General features: G+C 34.0%; 1 protein-coding gene across 1 annotated transcript; it reads left to right on the forward strand.

Moving 5' to 3' along the window:
- The first annotated feature begins 1471 nt into the window (after positions 1-1471).
- On the forward strand, positions 1472-17543 carry LOC120334535 (regulator of G-protein signaling 22-like). Its single transcript, XM_039402044.2, has 37 exons — positions 1472-1602; positions 2263-2291; positions 2413-2475; positions 2617-2742; positions 2872-2946; positions 3130-3215; positions 3436-3529; positions 4054-4170; positions 4443-4628; positions 4910-5013; positions 5319-5446; positions 5931-6041; positions 6311-6528; positions 6934-7019; positions 7441-7522; positions 7617-7752; positions 7823-7943; positions 8133-8294; positions 8594-8771; positions 9040-9307; positions 9398-9464; positions 9865-10003; positions 10471-10536; positions 10904-11005; positions 11560-11754; positions 11828-11911; positions 12331-12494; positions 12564-12726; positions 13170-13310; positions 13390-13476; positions 14309-14470; positions 15150-15329; positions 15408-15572; positions 15913-16047; positions 16122-16239; positions 16573-16718; positions 16797-17543. Exons 1-37 carry the CDS (start codon positions 1578-1580, stop codon positions 17001-17003), a joined length of 4716 nt encoding a protein of 1571 aa, XP_039257978.2. The 5' UTR covers positions 1472-1577; the 3' UTR covers positions 17004-17543.
- Positions 17544-17731: the final 188 nt, after the last annotated feature.

The following is a 17731-nucleotide window of genomic DNA, read 5'->3' on the forward strand; positions in this document are numbered from 1 at the left end:
ATATATAGCAAATTTTACACCAGATCACGATGTCGACCGGCGAGCTGGACATATTGTTGGTCTTCAAATTGTGCATTGTGATTTGTTACCATCCTCTGAGGGAAAGCAGGTAGGTTATCCTGAAAATGAGTTGATAATAAATAATGATAATAAATTAGATTGAAATGTGAGCTAGTGACAATTTTTGAGCGGATATAGCGGTTGAGTCGTCCTCGAACATCGTGCGACCTTTTTCCTTATTTTGCTTTCAATCTCACATTTTTGTCAGTGTGTAAACGTCTCTTCTATTTGTCCATAAGCCTAAGTTGGTCATTCAATAAATCAAATTGACCATTAAACCATACAGTGTTTATTCATTTAGGCTCAAGCTTGGATAGTTAAAGTAAACATCTTCGGATATATTCATAATATATACCTAGGTTCTTGCCAAACATGGGCCATCGACAAATAAATCCATCCGACTTTATTTATCGACGTATCGTGCGAGATCTAGGTATTATGTTCATGTTAGTGTATCAATGCGAGCATTTAAGGAATTGTATCCATGGAAATTGCGCTATCGAAAAAGACTAAGCCATACCGTAACGTATTATAGCACGCTATCGTACATGAAATATTGTGTGTTGTGTACACAGTAGTATTTATAGATGAGGTTTCAATTCACTTACTGCCTTGACTTATCTAAGGAGTGTCAATTGAAATCGACTGTACATTAGGACTATATTATTTCTCAAGTAGTCTATATTTGTATGCCGTACTGGAAATTTATTCTAATGCTGCAGTACGGTTGAAAGGGAGAGTTTTACTTGGCACAAATCGTAAGCCACGGATGTGTATTACTAACATGGACAATACCATATCTTCTAGGGTTACGTTCAAGCCATTTCGAGGAAAATCGTAATATATTAGGAAATATATTGGTAAACCGGATGAGTCAGAATTTAAATTGTTTGAAGTTATTATAAGAAATGAATTCTCTTATTTTCTCTTCTTGTGAAAAAAGTAGGGAATACGATGATAAGATTTATTATAGCCGCGATTGAAATTTAGCTTATAACAAAATAAATTACGAACGTAGGTATGAAAACGTTCATTTCCGTTTCCATGCCCGACATGGGCAAACTACAGCCCGCGGGCCAAATCCGGTCCGTTGGGTAATTCAATCTGGCCCGCCCGATGCTGCCACAATCAAAGTAAAACCAAATTTTAATGTTTTAGCTAAGAAATAGCTCAAGGAATTTGTTGAGATTGCGATTAAATTTAGCACGTTAGCACGAGGTCCATTGTTTTCAATTTTTTGCTTTTGTATGTTGTTTATAAAATGTAACTTTTTACGTCACACTTATATGGCCCGCCAGTTCAGATGGGCAAAATTTTTGGCCTACGGCTGGCGAAAGTTGGTCACCACGTAAACAGAATTTAAATTTTATTGAAATTTAACATTAAGTAATAACTAGAATTTTTTTTAATATATACAGGTTCATTTAATTTATTTATATATTTGTAAATACTAATTTTGTTGAAATATGACATAAGGAATAAAGAACGGAACTAACATCCAGAGGGAGATTGACATAATGCCGGAAAAAGTCATCACAACAGGTAAATTATTTTATCGTCATAAATGTAAGGGCCACGCCCAAAGGTACATTTTATAATTACATCAAGTGCGACCGTGGTTAAATAAACACATGTTTTCTAACGGAAAATTATGAGTTGAGTCTTTGTGTTATTTGTCGCTTTATTTATTGCGTTATTCAAATAAATGTCGTAACCCCCGCTGTGCGAAATATTTAATTTGTAGATTTCATGATAAATGATTTTGGTCGAGGGTCGTAATAAATATAATGAATTTGTACACTTTGTCGTCAGGGAACTATGTTCCCTCGTTTATTTAATGAATTCGATTTCCCGTGCGAAAAGCTTAAAATCAAATCATTTCAAGTCAATGTTGAATGTTTGCCATGTTTTACCTAATTTCCTTTCCTTATTCTTCTTCTGTTCATTTCAATGTCTTAAATTCTAATTCCACAAACCCGTCAATATATTAAAAAGAAAGTTTATCAATTAACCTTGCCATGCCCATGATGGGTTAGTACTGCCCACGCTACATTTAACCTAATACTATAAGATATATAAATATAAAATCTTGTCATTTGGAAGTATTTCGGAATAGGATGGTTATTTTAACGACCCCGTAAATGCGAAATTCCTGGAAATGCTCTCACAAGCGAAGTAATTTTAATTATTTTTTTTTTTCAGATCCACCGCAAATAGATGAGGATGATTTTGTGAGTAAAAACATAATTTAGTTAGTATTTCTCCCAATGTAAATTGCACGCTCGTAAATAGTAACTAACTGATCACTGAAATAGAGGATTTCTATTACCATATTGAATTTTCCGTTTACAGGAAGACTATCTTGCAACAGATGACTTATTTGTCGATTATTTCAACACGTTCTTAGGCCTCCCGGTAAGAATTTAATTTTGCGTGAATGTTTAAATATGACGTACATTTGCGTCGTCATAGAAAAAGCATAAAACAGTATTTATTATCCGACAAAATGTAAGTTCTATTCAGTAATTATGATCACCGTCCTTAATTTAATTGTAGAGTTTTCCGGAGCCGTTGCGCTTCAATCCTGAGTCTGGTGGATTCGAAGTTCTAACAAGTGCAAAGCATGACATTGCTGAAAAGATAAAAGAGGCAGCAAGAGTTCATAACACGCCCCGACCACAGGTGAGAATTTGACTGAGGATTGAATATTAGAAAACATCGGGGCCTTGGCACTTACACGTTGCCAGAAATTTTTGAAATACAACGATGTGTCTTAGTTCTAATACAGGTTGTACTATTTATTAATATCAGACGGCTGCTTCAAGATTTTATGGAAAGGAGGATGAAGATAATGACGAAGACATTAAAACAAGTTTCAGCGTCAAGGTATTTGGGTATAAAATTGTTTATATCGCGCGTGAAGGCATTTTCTAAAAAGTAGCAATTTGTTGAACGCAAAAATACCGAATCCATGTTTTGTCTTTATTTCAGATGTCTGAGTCTGACGTACATTCACTTTAACTTATTAATTAACATGTCTATTAATTCATTGAACTAAAATTAATTTAGTGTTTGGACAAAGAACAGGGAATTCAATGGATTAAAGAAGAGAGATTGCCGTCATTTTTACAGAGTGAGCTTTATATGGAATACAGGTGAATCAGATAGAAATTCTTTGTTATTATCAGTCTCTAAAAATGCTGACAAATATATAACCTCGGTGATAACATTCAATCTGTTTTAAGAGTAGCATATAAAAATGTTTGTGATAGACTTTTGACTGTCCATACAAAAGTAGTCAAACCTTGAACCTGATGAAATTGAAAGTAAGCTTGCCAGAATAAAAATTGAAACGATTTATGCAAATATTTTTAGACTTGCCAAACTCCTTTCTCAAGTTGAAACAAGTCCTGGTGGGATGAAGCTTACAATCGATCCAGATTTCAGACCATGGTACAAGCCTGTAATAGTAAGTTTAATAAATACTGGACTCAAAATGAAAGTTATATAGTTTTTTATACAAGAAATAGTAAATGTCTATGTTAGCAAGACTTTGAAACGAAATCACATATGGATTTTGTTGTTTAAAAAAAACAGTGAGTTCATGCGAAATGCGTTAAGTTACTGACATTTTGAAGCTTTAAATGAATATTTGGACATGATGGCCTGGTAAAAGACTTAACTATGTTAGCAGTGCCTTGTTCAGAGAGAACGGCATGAGGCATATAAAAAATTCAGACTGATTACTTCTAACCAAAAATAGTACCTTCTTACATGTCAGCGGCCGTTTATCAAGGAAGGGAGGATGTTAAATAAGCATCCTGTAAAACTTCTGTCTGATTGTTTCTGACCAAACAATGTGACAATTGGATTTTGCTGAGAAAAAAAGGATTTGGCATCCTCTTTTTCTGATATTCTTTCGTTGCACAAGTTTGGAACCGTTAGATAAATTTGCCAATAATTGAGGTTATATCTTGCATAATTTTTCTACAGACTCCAGAATCTCCACCACCTGTTGATGAGACAGAAATTATGATTCAACGAATGTTTGTTACATTGGGATCAACACCATCTTCTCAGACTAAAGAATGGTTCACAATGGCTAAAGAAGTAAGATGAATTTTGATACTTCAAATTTAAAATTGAAATAAGATAGCATTTTGATATTTATCAGGAGTAAATAAGACGGCTTAATCATATGTCGAACCATAGACTTTCGACCTGTGTTGAGTATGAGAAAAGATATGGCTAAGTTATTCATAAACTTGGTGGTAGAAGTGGCTGTGAATGAACCACCTTATGACGACAAGAAGTCAAATCCGCGGAACTCGATGCACCATATGTTGAGTTAAACTAAATTTCTTTTTTTTTATGATGAACAGGCACAAGAAGAATCAACAACCATTACACAATCCAGACCCTTATCAAGTACAACCATAACAACTGGTGTCTGGGCAAGACCAAGCAGTTCTTCAAGGCCGACCAGTATCCAGAGCGCAAGACTTGATATTGGAGAAGACAGTTCAAGATTTTTAGATAGTGGAATGTGGACTGGAGGATACACTGATGTGAAAATAGTTCTTTCATTGAAATTGAGATTACGAGATAAGATAAAAGATTCTTACAAGATTTCCATTTTCTTATTGGGACCTACTTTTATATAATTGTGGTGTAATGAACTAGTTTCCGATAAAGACATATTAAAGACTTTCAAATGATAATTTCCTCCATTTTTAATTTGGTTATATAAATTTACTTAGATTCTGAATAATATCCATTTGTTTAATACTTTAATTAAATCAAAATAAATACCTTGTTTTCAATGCTATATGCTATTCTATATTTTTAGAGATCTTATGGCAGCACCCGAAAAACAAAGAGTGCAAAAAGTGCTGTAACATTTGAAAAAGAAGATATGTCTGAATCTGATTCAACACATGCAACGAAGCCAAGGTATAACTAGATGAAATTAAATGAATACTTTTTGCCATATTTATCAATTCTTTTGTTCGATTTTTAACTGTTGCTCCTAACAAGTCCCTAAACAAGCATTCACTCACTCTAATTAAAAAGCTTATTCAAGCATCAATTGTTAATTTTTTTGGTGTAATCGAAATGTGCTGTGCTGTGTGTCCCACTCATCTCATGCAGAAAGTGGGACAACACAATTTTGAGACATCCACATTTTTTAAAGATACTTCAGGAAATAAAGTTATGTTTCAAGCTAAATACGATTTTTGTTTTTCTCAACTTTTTAGTACTTCAGTTAAGAAGCTGGATTTTTCCAAGTATCCTGAAATCATTCCACAAACACCACCTACTGTACCCATTCATATAGAAGATACTGCATGCATGTTATCCGATACAACATCTACTACAGGAAAAGGTGAACAGGATGAATAAATTCACCATATCAAAATATATAGTTAATAATGGAACGAATAATCTAATGAAATCATGTATATGAGAAATCTGAATTTCTCATTCGATTATCAGTCTGAATTCCTATTGAGTCACCCTGTTTTGTTATTTTTTTTACAAACATTCATTAGAATAAGTATTTTGCTCATCTGGGGAAGAGGAAAGTTAATAAGACGGTTAAATCATTTTGCGTACTATAGATATTATGGAGGGTTGTGTATGGAAATAGCTAGCCAGTCATTATTCACAAAAGATCTCTTGCGAATATTATTCCCTAAAGTATTTCAGTCTGTGCAGGGTATTAAGATGCGATTGCATTCATATCATAATGTTTATCTCGACATATACTGTATTTATCTAATTCTTATAAATAGGTTTCAATATTAAAATAAAAAAATGTATTTCACTTTATCATCAGTTTAAAAAAATATTTTTTCTAATTTTTTTAGTTGGTAAAGTAGCTCACATTGAACCAGAACAATCAGATGAAGAATCAGATCAAGGAATGGGAAGCAGTGAATGTGAAAGTTCGATCGAAGATTTGACAGAAAACTATTCAGGTGTTTCATTGGTTTTATCACTACTTTAAATCAAAGTGATGAACAAAGAGTTGTTTTATGTAAACAGCTCATGTTGTTCTTATTTATCATTCTAATACTATCTTGTTTGAACATCCTTGTGGCAAGCTTTAACAGAAAAACATAGGGCCCCATAGGTTTCAGTGACCTAAGAGTGGCTCTTTAGCGCAAGAAGTAAAAAGAGATCTTTTTATCCTGGTACCCTCCATACATCAAATGTATACAACTTCTAAATTCCTCATTCTCTTCAGATGATTACGGCCTTGAACTCAGAACCTTGGAAGATTATTCTTCTGTTTTTGTTGCTTTGAGTTTGAAAAAAGCATTGATGACATTGAACAAAAATATTACAGAAGATACATTAGATGACATGCAGGTTTTTGAGGACATTATTCCAAAACCAAAAGATTGGATTCTTGGGTTGAGATGCTCAAAGAGACCAGTTCCAGTCAGCAAGCTTGATGAAAAGGTTAGCTAAAGGTTTTTGTCCACCATGTGTCATGTTGAGCCAAGTAGGCTCATTTGACGACGTTGCAAAAACTTCTGCTGTTTCACTGTTAGTTGAATTTTATAAGGGTTACACTATGGAATCCTAAAATGAATACAGGAAGCCAGTGATGGTTTATTCAGGTGCTACTTGGTTGAGCATCCTACACTAATCAAATGCAAATGTTAAACTATTTAGCTGTTCAAATACTTGACCCTGAACCTAATGAGAGACCAGGGTTGGACACATATTTTAAGAGGAGAAGAAGACTTAACTATGAGCCACCATTGCAATGCTGGAAACTATAGACTCTATATAATATTATGGAGGTGCATTGCATGTTAGTAAATGCCAAATGTCAAGCTATAACTTTTACTTTCATTCTAGTTGTTTGCTGAAGCAATCATTGCACAAGAACGCAGGGTTTTGGAAGAGACTGGACAAATGTCAAGGAAGTCAATGAAATCTTCAAAGTAATCTTACTCTATTATTTTGACTAAAATTATATCTTGACTTGATAAAAGTCAAAATCTTTTCAGAAATATGAGTTCGCAGGTTCAAATCTTGTGGGGATAATTATGGGGTTTGCTGAAATCCTTGCCGGCGTAGGGTGGTCACGTAACTGCTGGTGTGTTATGGTTTCCTCTACCATCAAGCCCATGCAATTCAAACAAATAACTTGCTAACTAATCTCATACTCAACATGGACTGGAAACCGGACGATAGGCCGTAGATCGGCGTATGATTAAACCATCTTATCAACTTTTCTCTCCCTTGGGATGAATATGTAAATCCTATCCCATGTTTGGCATTACTTTAAAATGTGCTGTGTTTTTATGTACTCCTATATGCTCTGCCGCTTATGTTTAATTTTAGTCAAATATTTTTTGGCAGGTCTTTTAAATCAGAAAAATCACGTGGAGATATTCTGGATCTTCTTGAAATTCCAAAAAAGAAAATCACATTTGATGAAACGGTAAGTTTTTCATACTGATCCCAATAAAAGGCACAAAAATTGCTTGTTATTTTCACTTTGTTGTTTATCTTAATATTTTCTTTAAAATTAACAGGTAGCTGTTGATACAGAGAGTAAAGATTTGTCATCAAACTCATCTGAAACTGATGAACATGATTCTGTATTTTCTGAAAAATCAGATGAACTTGATCTTCAGTATAGAAAAAAAATCCATCAATACGATTTCACTGGTATGAGACTTTGATATCCACTATTCACATGGACACATTGTTACATTACATAAAATAAAATTGATTTCAGATGTGAAAGGTTTCAACAAGTTTAAAGAATTCATCAGAGGAACTATGGGTGATAGCATTATGCAATTATGGATGGATATTGACAAAACAAGATTTGCTTTGTCTTTGAAGAAAGTTTCAATGTGAGCTTATTTAAAATATGATTTTCTAGGTTTTATTCTTATTACAGATAGGCTGCATATTGTTTTTTTTTTAGGAGGCAGCATTCCTACATGAAAATCATAAAGCTGCATAAACTAGCACACTTGTTTTACAAGACTGACCTTCATTTTAATTGAATATAATTTAAGTTTTTACACTTTAATTTACAGATTTCTAGCAAAACTCCGGCAGAAATATCTCAATGTATCAAGTTTAAACCACATATCTAAGGAAATGCTCAAAAAATGGGAGCTTGAGAATGCATCCTGCTGGACGAACAAGAACTTACAAAACGTTCAAAGAAGCATTGTTGAATCTTTGCTGCTCTATTGGTATATGACTGATACTACTAAATATGTTGTATTATACTATATTACTGAACTCATTTCATTTGAGGATATTTTTTATAATTAATTAATCCAGGCAATACTTTGAGCTATTTTGAGATCCTATCATTACAGCCTAGTCTGACATACAATAGTGATACACAATTTCTTTTAAGCGATGCAAATTAATGATAAATAAAATCTCTGACATGCGACACAAAGATACAAAAATCATTATCCACTATCTGATCAACACATTATTATTGAAATTTGTCTTGTTGTTAATTTTTTTTGTCACTTTTCAGGGGTCCAAGGTTCTTGATTCATTCAATGGTGCAACCATTTACAACAATTCCACCACCTACACCAACTATTAAATTACAAGGTAGATTGCTAAGACCAATGTCAAGTCAATCTTATCCGACTCCCAAAACACAGATAATTCATCCATTGAGACCAAAATCATGTTTGCCAAGAATCAAGGTAAGTTTGATAAAATGCGTAAACATAACAGTATGCATTCCACGGATTTATAAAAATTTTCTTATTGGTTATGTTCAACTCGGCTTCATGCAGGGTGTGCCCAACTCCAAACTTTTTAAAAAACAATTTCTCGTTTGGTAAAAATTTTGACTATATCTCTGGCCTCCAACATGGTACACTAGCACGCATGTTCCAATCAATTTATTATGTTTTATTAAATTCAATAAAACATGTTGTACTACCGGTAATTTATTTGTTATATACATAGACAAAAAAAGGATCAACAAAATTAGTTAACAAAGAAGAAGAAGAAAAGCCAAAGAAACCCCAATACCATGAGATGGGAATGTATCAAAAGCTTACATATCATCCCCAATATCAACATCAAATGTATCATATGTTAAAATTCAAACAATATGAAACAAAAACTAAAGAACCAAAAAGTCTTTTTCCTCCTGCTAAAGAAAGTACATTTCGTCCATCTTCAAGATATTTGAACAAAATGCAGTCTCAAGCAAAACGTCCAGGATCAGCTGGTAAGTATTACATTTCTATTAAAGTGTACGTTGATAGTATATATTCATATGTATATATTCATAGCACAAATTTCAATCTCGATTTTCCAGAGCCATTAACAATGGGAACACTGGCAATTTTTGAGAGGAAGGGAAGAATAAAATCAGCCCAGCAACTGTAAGTAAATTTTACTGTAAATTGATTGGTTTTGTTAGTAAGACAGAGAAATCTATGCATCTGAAATGAATTTAAGGTTAATTGTTCTCATATAATATAATTCTGATATAATTTAGCCAACATATCAGCTTTCCTGTCTGCCAGAATAAATATGAAACAATTTTGAATGTTAATCATGTGTTTCTAATTATAAGTATAAGTTTATTTCGACTCCATAATCAGCATATCAGGCAATGAAATGATTGATAAAAACAAACAAACAAAATCTGATTATGAAATCAGCAGAGCAAACAAAACCTTGGGCAAGGTTTAAAACGTATAGAATATATAGAAAATGAAAGGTTTTGCCATGAAGAAGTGGTACATGTTCACTCCCCTAATTCCTTTGAACTTGGTTCAGATCTCATTCGACTCCATTTCCTCAATCCATGAAACAACCATCATTTGATAGACATTCTCTGATGTCACAACAGACTTCACTATCAAGTGCATCAAGAACAACAATACGAGGAAGTGAACCAATGGAGAGTATGCTACAGGTAACAAAAACAGAATCCTTGAGTAATCAAGGAAGCAAATTTCATGATAAAATATTCCAATATTTAAGAGAAATGGTTATTGATTGTTAGCTAGTTTACCGAATTTTGAAGGTCTAGTACAAACTACAAATCTGAAAGCATCCCAATCATTTTCTTTTGAGAGGGGGGAAAATAAATTTTACTTGATGAACTTATTTTTCTATATGTACGTCTAGTCACTTCGTAGTTCTGTCGAATTAAATCTCTAACATGAAGGGTCAATAAAACTAAACTGACAGAATTACTGCATGTTGTTCAATTCGAGAAAATTCTGCCAAATGTTTTTCAAGTATAAATGAAAGTGTTTTATTGGCAAGTAGTCAATATGGCCTTGTACTTGACATTATTATTTTAAGCATGCTTCCCAACTTCAGTAGATTTATTTGGAAGTTCATTGTTGCTGATTTTCCTTCTTTTCTTTTTCCTAGGCATTGTATCATGACACAAGAGCAGGATGGTTTTTCACTCGATACTGCGAACAGTCAGGAAACAAGGTGAATCATGTAATATACTGAAAAATTTCACACAATATCAATGCCTATTTTCAGCCTTGGGTAAACTAGAGCCATTGACTTGTCTAGGGTCAGACTCGAGTAACCTTTTTGAACACTTCGAATGACTTGTACCATCGAAACAAAATGAACTTACACTACTAAAGACTAATCGCTGGATATACTGGACTTTAGAATCGAACTTGAAATTTTGGGCGAATTAATTGACTAATGACTCGACTGTCCCATAGCCCGATAAAAATAAATTTTATCTTGACTTGTATAAAACCGCTTTGAATATTAAAACTTTGGAATCATTGGATGCCATGTTAATGTTATAAAGAGTATTTATAATGTCATTTTCTCACAGGATTGGAGTAATGCGATACACTTTTGGTTTGATACTCAAGAATTTCACAATTTATTTTACACAAATTCACTCGATCCTTTTATTGTACAAAGAAAAGCTCAGGTAATTTTTTTAAGTTTTTTTCCCTTATAAATTCACAAAAATTGAATTAGCGCAGCGTTTTCACGCTTAATATTCAAATGGAATGGGAAGAAAATATTGTTTTATTGCTATAATAACGTAATAAAATTTTATTATCGCCACCAAGAAACTCAAGCATCCATCTTCTTCCCTTTTCCCACACACTGCTATCAGCCTGCAAAGGTGCCAGTACAGCACTGACCAGTAAACTCAGTTGAAAGTAGGGAAGGATATATCCAAATCATTATTTGAATGATCGGTTCATAGAAGGCTATTGGGCTGCCACTGAAAATTTTCCTTAGCATCACATCATCACAATATGTCCATCTCAGCACAATTAAATTACAAATTAAATTACAATTTGACCAATTAAATCATAAATTGACATCTACTGTCACATAATGCACCACCATATTCTATTTAGTTCAAGTAGTTCTTGGTCAGAGATGAATCTCGTTTGCTTATAAGAGTGCAAATGAATTTGTTTTGAGAAACTTTCATAGGCTTCTCTCATTCATATTTATTAACGATTTCAGATTCTCTACTCAACCTACATTGTTGTGAGCGCACCAGAACAAATAGGTCTCCCCAAAGTTATTCGACAAAAAATCTCAAAAAATTTAGAACCAGCTTTTGATGAATTGTTTGATGCAGCAGAAGAACATGTACTAAAACTATTGATTATTCCATGGAATGAAATGCTTGGAAATGACCAAGAAAGATACAAAAAGGTGAAGTAATTTTATCGTATTTATTCTGAATTACAATTTAAATATTGTTTTGCAACTGGATATTTTTCTTCAGGTTGAGATGATTGAACAAGAAAGAAATTTGCAAGTTGCATCAAAATATCTCAGTTTTCTTCAAAGAAAAGGAGTCATCAAAGAAGTGAGTAGGAATTTTTCCATAATAGAGTTTAAACAAAAATGTATATACGTTTGGCCTCAAAATATAATAGCATCTGCATGATAAACGAACCTCATAAAAGATACAAGACATATACAAGACATTGTTGGTCAAAGACACTATTTGGCATTTACTCTTACAAATATAACTGCAGTGTAGGATTCCACATAGGATAATATACATAAAATAATGATATGAGAGGCCAGTTATTGTGTAATATGATCAATTCAAAAGAGAGTTCCACGAAATTATATGTATAAATATTTATCAGTATCCGCTTGTACAGAGCTATGACTGAGTGACAGTTGTCAGAGGACATGGTATAAAAATAGTCCATATTTAGCTGCCCACAATAAACTACACCAAATTTAACTTTTGATACAAAATTTACTCTTTTATAGAAACGTGTTGCCATGGCGACTGACACTCTAGGAGAAGAAAAATATGAAGGAGATTTATGGGCAAAAGTGCCGGAAGAATATCGTACATTTTCATTTGATGAACTTGTCCGTAATCGACTGGAACTTGAACATTTTCGCAAATTTTTAGAAGAGAATTATGCAAAGTGAGATACTATCTAACGAAACGAAAGGAAAATAACATCAATATTACAACATTCTATTTTTTATTGTAGAACTGACCTACTTTGTTGGCTTGACATTGAAAGTTTCAAGAGAGTTCCACATCAAGCTTCAGATAAAAGAGATGAAAAAGCTCGAGAAATAAAAACAAAATATCTTCATAAAAAGTACTTTTTTGGGCCGAGCAGTCCAGCTAATAAAGAACAACAAAACAAGGTGAATTTTGATGATTTAGATGAATTATTCAAGAATACAAACAGGTATGATATTGTCATTCACTCCGATCTCTTATGGCCGAGCGAGGCCGTTGAGTTGGAGTCGGAGTTGGGCACGATTTTATTGGCATGGGATTCTCACTTTCAAATTCCCTGTTTACAAAATTCATTGGAGTCAAAATTTTATACTGATTAGTTCCAATCAAAGTCAAAATTTCCGACAAAATTTTGTTGACTAAGCATTCGCAACACACAATTAAAGAACGTTTGCATATACAAAGTTTTTGTTATCAAAATTTGGGAAGAGGGTGTTCCGACACTCAACTCCACTCCTGGCTATGTCCCTGGGCACGGTTTTTGTAGTTGGGTGAGTAATTTTTTTTCGATTACGCAGTCCTGTACCTGAGCTTCACTACTCATCTAACCAGTTTCGTTTGCATCAAGGTTGTAGAAATATCTGGAGGTTGGGGAATGACATTGAGAGAAAGACCACCTAATGAAATGATTATTGAGGCTCAGAAGTATGTCAGAAACAGATTAGAAAAAAGATGGCTGCCAAGATTTTTAGCAACACCTGGATTTGAGGTAATGGTAATTACTACATCTAAATTCGTAAACTTAAATAGCATTTTTAAGTTATTTAAATTTTTGTAAAAAATGTTAGGAGCGTCAGAGGCCACCTTCACAAATGTCAGATGTTGCAGAAGATATTGTTTTACAAAAGAAAAAGAAGAAAGGAGAACCGTGGAAGGTTGGAATTCATTTAATTTAGTTCAATTTTATGTTACATTTAATTTCATTACAAATGCTTTGCGTGTATTACGAAACGTATTGTGTTAAGTCAGTAAGACAGTATTTCGAGGAAGATGGCCTAGTCCAGGGGTCGGCAACCTACGGCCCGCAACGCTTCATTGAATTAAAGTAACAAAACAGCTGTTTTTTATGTAACAGAATTTATTGTGGGTCACATGTAGGCTAAATTATATTATAACCTAACAAGTCTATAATTCACAATTACTCAGTTTAATGAGCCTGTAATTGAATTATATTTAGACAAAAAGCATCAAAACGCAGAAAAGTTGATGCCAAGTGCAAAGGGTTCAATGGCGACGAAAATTTTCAAATTGAATTTTTTGAAAGGCAATGCAATGAGGAAAAAAATCTATATTTTATTCGAAAGATGTATCACTGCTTGATTTTTATTATAAAAAGTATCATCCGTTCGGTTTTTATCTTTCTGAAAATATGTGCCCGTCAATGACTTAAAACCCTTAATTTTGGCCCGCAAGCGACAAAAGGTTGCCGACCCCTGGTCTAGTCGAAGTGTGTAGTCCAGCTATCATTGAGTTGCGGTAAAAAAATCTTGAATTCAAACCGCAGCACTTCACCCGAGGTATAGTGTAATACATTAGTAAGCGGAACGAGAAAGAACTCTTTCAAAAATGTTACATCAACAAATCATTTTTCAATTTACAGGTCGTGATTAGCAATGTCACAATATTCCAAAAATGCATTTCAGGTATTAGAACTAACAACTTGGTTTTGACTTCAATAAAAATTAATGTTATTGTTTGTATCTTTAGCTGCTGGATAACAAATGGCAAACATCATCTCGCGAGCTTGTTGAATTTCGTCATGCTCTGGCAAATCCAGTGACGTCATCACAATTTCGTAGATATGTTGCCGTGAAGGGAGACTTACTTGAAAATGATGTTTTGTTTTGGTTAGAAGTTCAAAAATATAAGGTTAGTATTTCGCATTCTACATTTAAACGGTGAGGTAATCGGGTCTCAATCTCAATAAATAAACCTAATGTGAAAGAATAGACTTTGATAGACATATGAGGGAGTATCACAAGTGTTATTTGGGGGCTCCCGAAGTATGCGAACCAAGATGGCGGACATCGGAATGTAACATGTGTACTAGGTTAGGGTTAGGCCATAATTTTAGGTATGAATACTACAGGAGGCTCTTGGCTAGTCTTCGAACTGATAATAGGACTAAAATAAGGAAAATTGGAAAAAAATTATCGCCTAACCCTAACCTGTTCCCCATGTTACGTTCCGATGTCCGCCATCTTGGTTCGCATACTTCGGGAGCACCGTTATTTGTCTTGGTTTGGAGAGTATCAATGGCCCAAAATTTCAAAATTTTGCCCCAAATCGTCCAATATTTAGCGTCGAGTAATTTACGCACCTGCTACCTTAAATGTGTTATCTGTTTCTCAGGCTCTCTTTCTGGGATTCCAGCCATGAGTGACTTACAAAAGTGAAAAAGTGCGTACCGCGCGTAGCCGATCGTTGTTGATCCAATGAAAGCTAGCTTTTCGTAGTGAAAATATAATATATTTTAGAAAAGAAATTTGTTATATATTATATAACAAATTTCTTTTCTAATCTCTAATCGAACAAATTATAATTTTAGGATTTCTGCCATGCTCACAATGATCAATCCGCTATTGATGCAAAAATATTTGCAATTATTCATTGCTTCCTTGATTCCCAAATTCCTCCTCAAGTGCAAATCGATATTCCCAATGAAATGGCTGAAAGAATCATTGAGAAAAGAAAAGAATTGGGACCTTATGTCTTCAGAGAAGCCCAGGTAAAAAATATTCATCATGAATTTCACTGTAAATAAACTTTCATTTTTTAAAGTAATTCCATTTATATCAATTTTCAGTTGACGGTATTCCGAGTTCTTTTCCCACATTGGTCTGGGTTCTGTGAATTCAGGAAGAACAGAACAGATGAGAAACTAACAACCACACTTGAGCGACAAAGAGCCCGAAAAATGGAGAAAGTACGAAGACAACTTATCCAACAACAGAATGAACAGATCGCGAGAGTATGTTCAGATTTTTATGTTGATATTTATCAGTATCCAAGTTAACGCTATTTGAGTAATTTGTATTTTATAAGCATTCTGGAATCTAAATCATAGAAATTACAATAACGTTATTTCTTCATTTAAATGAAGAGTATTGCAATTTATTTCATACATTTTCTTTTTCGCGGTACATATCGGAAATTCTAACTATTTGAATGAGAAAATAATTTCCGTGTACGTAGAATAGGTTACTGAATGGAAACACAGATGTGCGGCGTGGACCCGCATCGACCTATGATTCTTCCCGGAAATAAAAAGGTAAACGACATCTTATATTTTTCTCTTGATTTAATTTTAGGAATTAGCAAAGGCTGCAAAGGAAGCTGAGACTAATGTCGGAACAACAGATTCCCTGGCCGAAATTCTATCTTCTGTCGGTAGTGAAGTAAGCGGTAGCATTGCTATTCTACCGCCAAGTACCCCTGGAAATCAGGTAACCTATAGGCAATAGAGTACATAATAATAGTTGAAATTTCAACTTTTAGAATTGAGCTAACCTTTTTTCAGATTCGATGGTCATATGGGAAATATGTAGAAGCCCTTGATAAAGAAAGACACTTATTATTGATGGAAAATGAAGTAAAAGGAAGAATTCCAGCGGAACAACTACCAGAAGTTGATGATGGTGAGAAAATATGTGTCTTCGATGTGAATAAGGCGCTGTATAAGCGGTTACTGGTAGTTAAGTAGCTATTGTTTTTGGAAAGGGCCATTTTCTACCCAATTTATTACAGAGTGGATGGGTGGTAGCTATGGAATGTTTATTTCTAATACATGTACACCTACTGTACTTTGGTACCCAAAGACTGACTAGTACGGTGATCCAATCATTTGTACTTCTGGTTTTGGTACCGGTATATTCCTGAATGTGATGCTCTTGTAGGCTTTAACATTGGGGTAAATTTGGGGGTATGGGCGCATATCATTCGCAATGTAATATAAACTGCTTCATTTTAAGACGTGTCGTCAGCTGACAGTGACAGTATGATATCAGACGAAGGCTCTGTCGACGCTGGAAGTAGTGTGACGTCATCAGCACAAAACGGAAGCATGTCATCTGTGACTGGCGAAAAACGCAAACGAAAAAAGAAAAATAAAGACAAGGTAAATTGTCATTCTTACAAAAACGCAAGAATTTTATACAACTGCCTAAAAAGTCTTATTTTCTATACTTTTTCACAGATTATATACAGCACTATCCCTGAGCATCCTGTACCAGTTAGCGGGAATGATATCGCAGTTCAGCCGACCGATGTACCCAAAGTAGAATCGAAAAAATCCACCGATAAATCTGCGCGTAAAAAATCGGCAGAACCTAAACAAAAGGCGACTCCCACAAATGGCAAAGAAAAGGAGACCGAGAAAAAGCCTGTCATTGTAATTGACTAGAATTTGGAAAGAAATAGTAAATATATGTCATACAATTAGTTAAACAAAGTATGGAACAATACTTCAAATTTGCAAAACCTGAAAGAAAGATATATACCTACGAAGTCCTAGACCTGACCGGTAATCTGATACAATATATTCAGTTAAATGTAATTAGTTGTCGACTATTTATTGCAACATATTTCAAACAAAATTTTGTCTGCCTTTAAGTAGAGAAGCCCGGCCATTTTTTGGGTATGTGTCTATCGAAATACTCATTGTATACTACTCAACATTTATTCTTGTTTTAGATATCTTTATTTGGCGCAAATATCATTGCCAGGTATCGAAGTATTTTTGCTTCGGCGTTGTTCACTGTTTTTTCACTCAACTAGCACGGTATTTTACGCTTAGTTTTTAGTTTAAAGTAAGTTATATTGAATCAAATGTTTATTTTATAATTTTATATTCTTTAATTATGTGTATGATTATATGTTTGAAGTGCCAAATTGTCGAAGTGTATATCGAAGTTTTTGAAATCAAATTGTACCCCATCGTAAATTGTGGTGAACTGTACCGTAGCACAGTAGCCTTTGGAAACTAAACTCCGACCCAGAAGAAAAGAATACTGATTTGAAGCTCGTAATCTGAACCTGGTTGGAATGGCTGGAAATCGGATAGACTGAAAATAGCATTAAATATCGTTCGAAAAGAACAATACCAAATCTATCAGGTACTCCCGTAGTATG

This window comes from Styela clava, chromosome 15 (genome assembly GCF_964204865.1).
Source record: "Styela clava chromosome 15, kaStyClav1.hap1.2, whole genome shotgun sequence".
Taxonomy (NCBI): Eukaryota; Metazoa; Chordata; class Ascidiacea; order Stolidobranchia; family Styelidae; genus Styela; species Styela clava.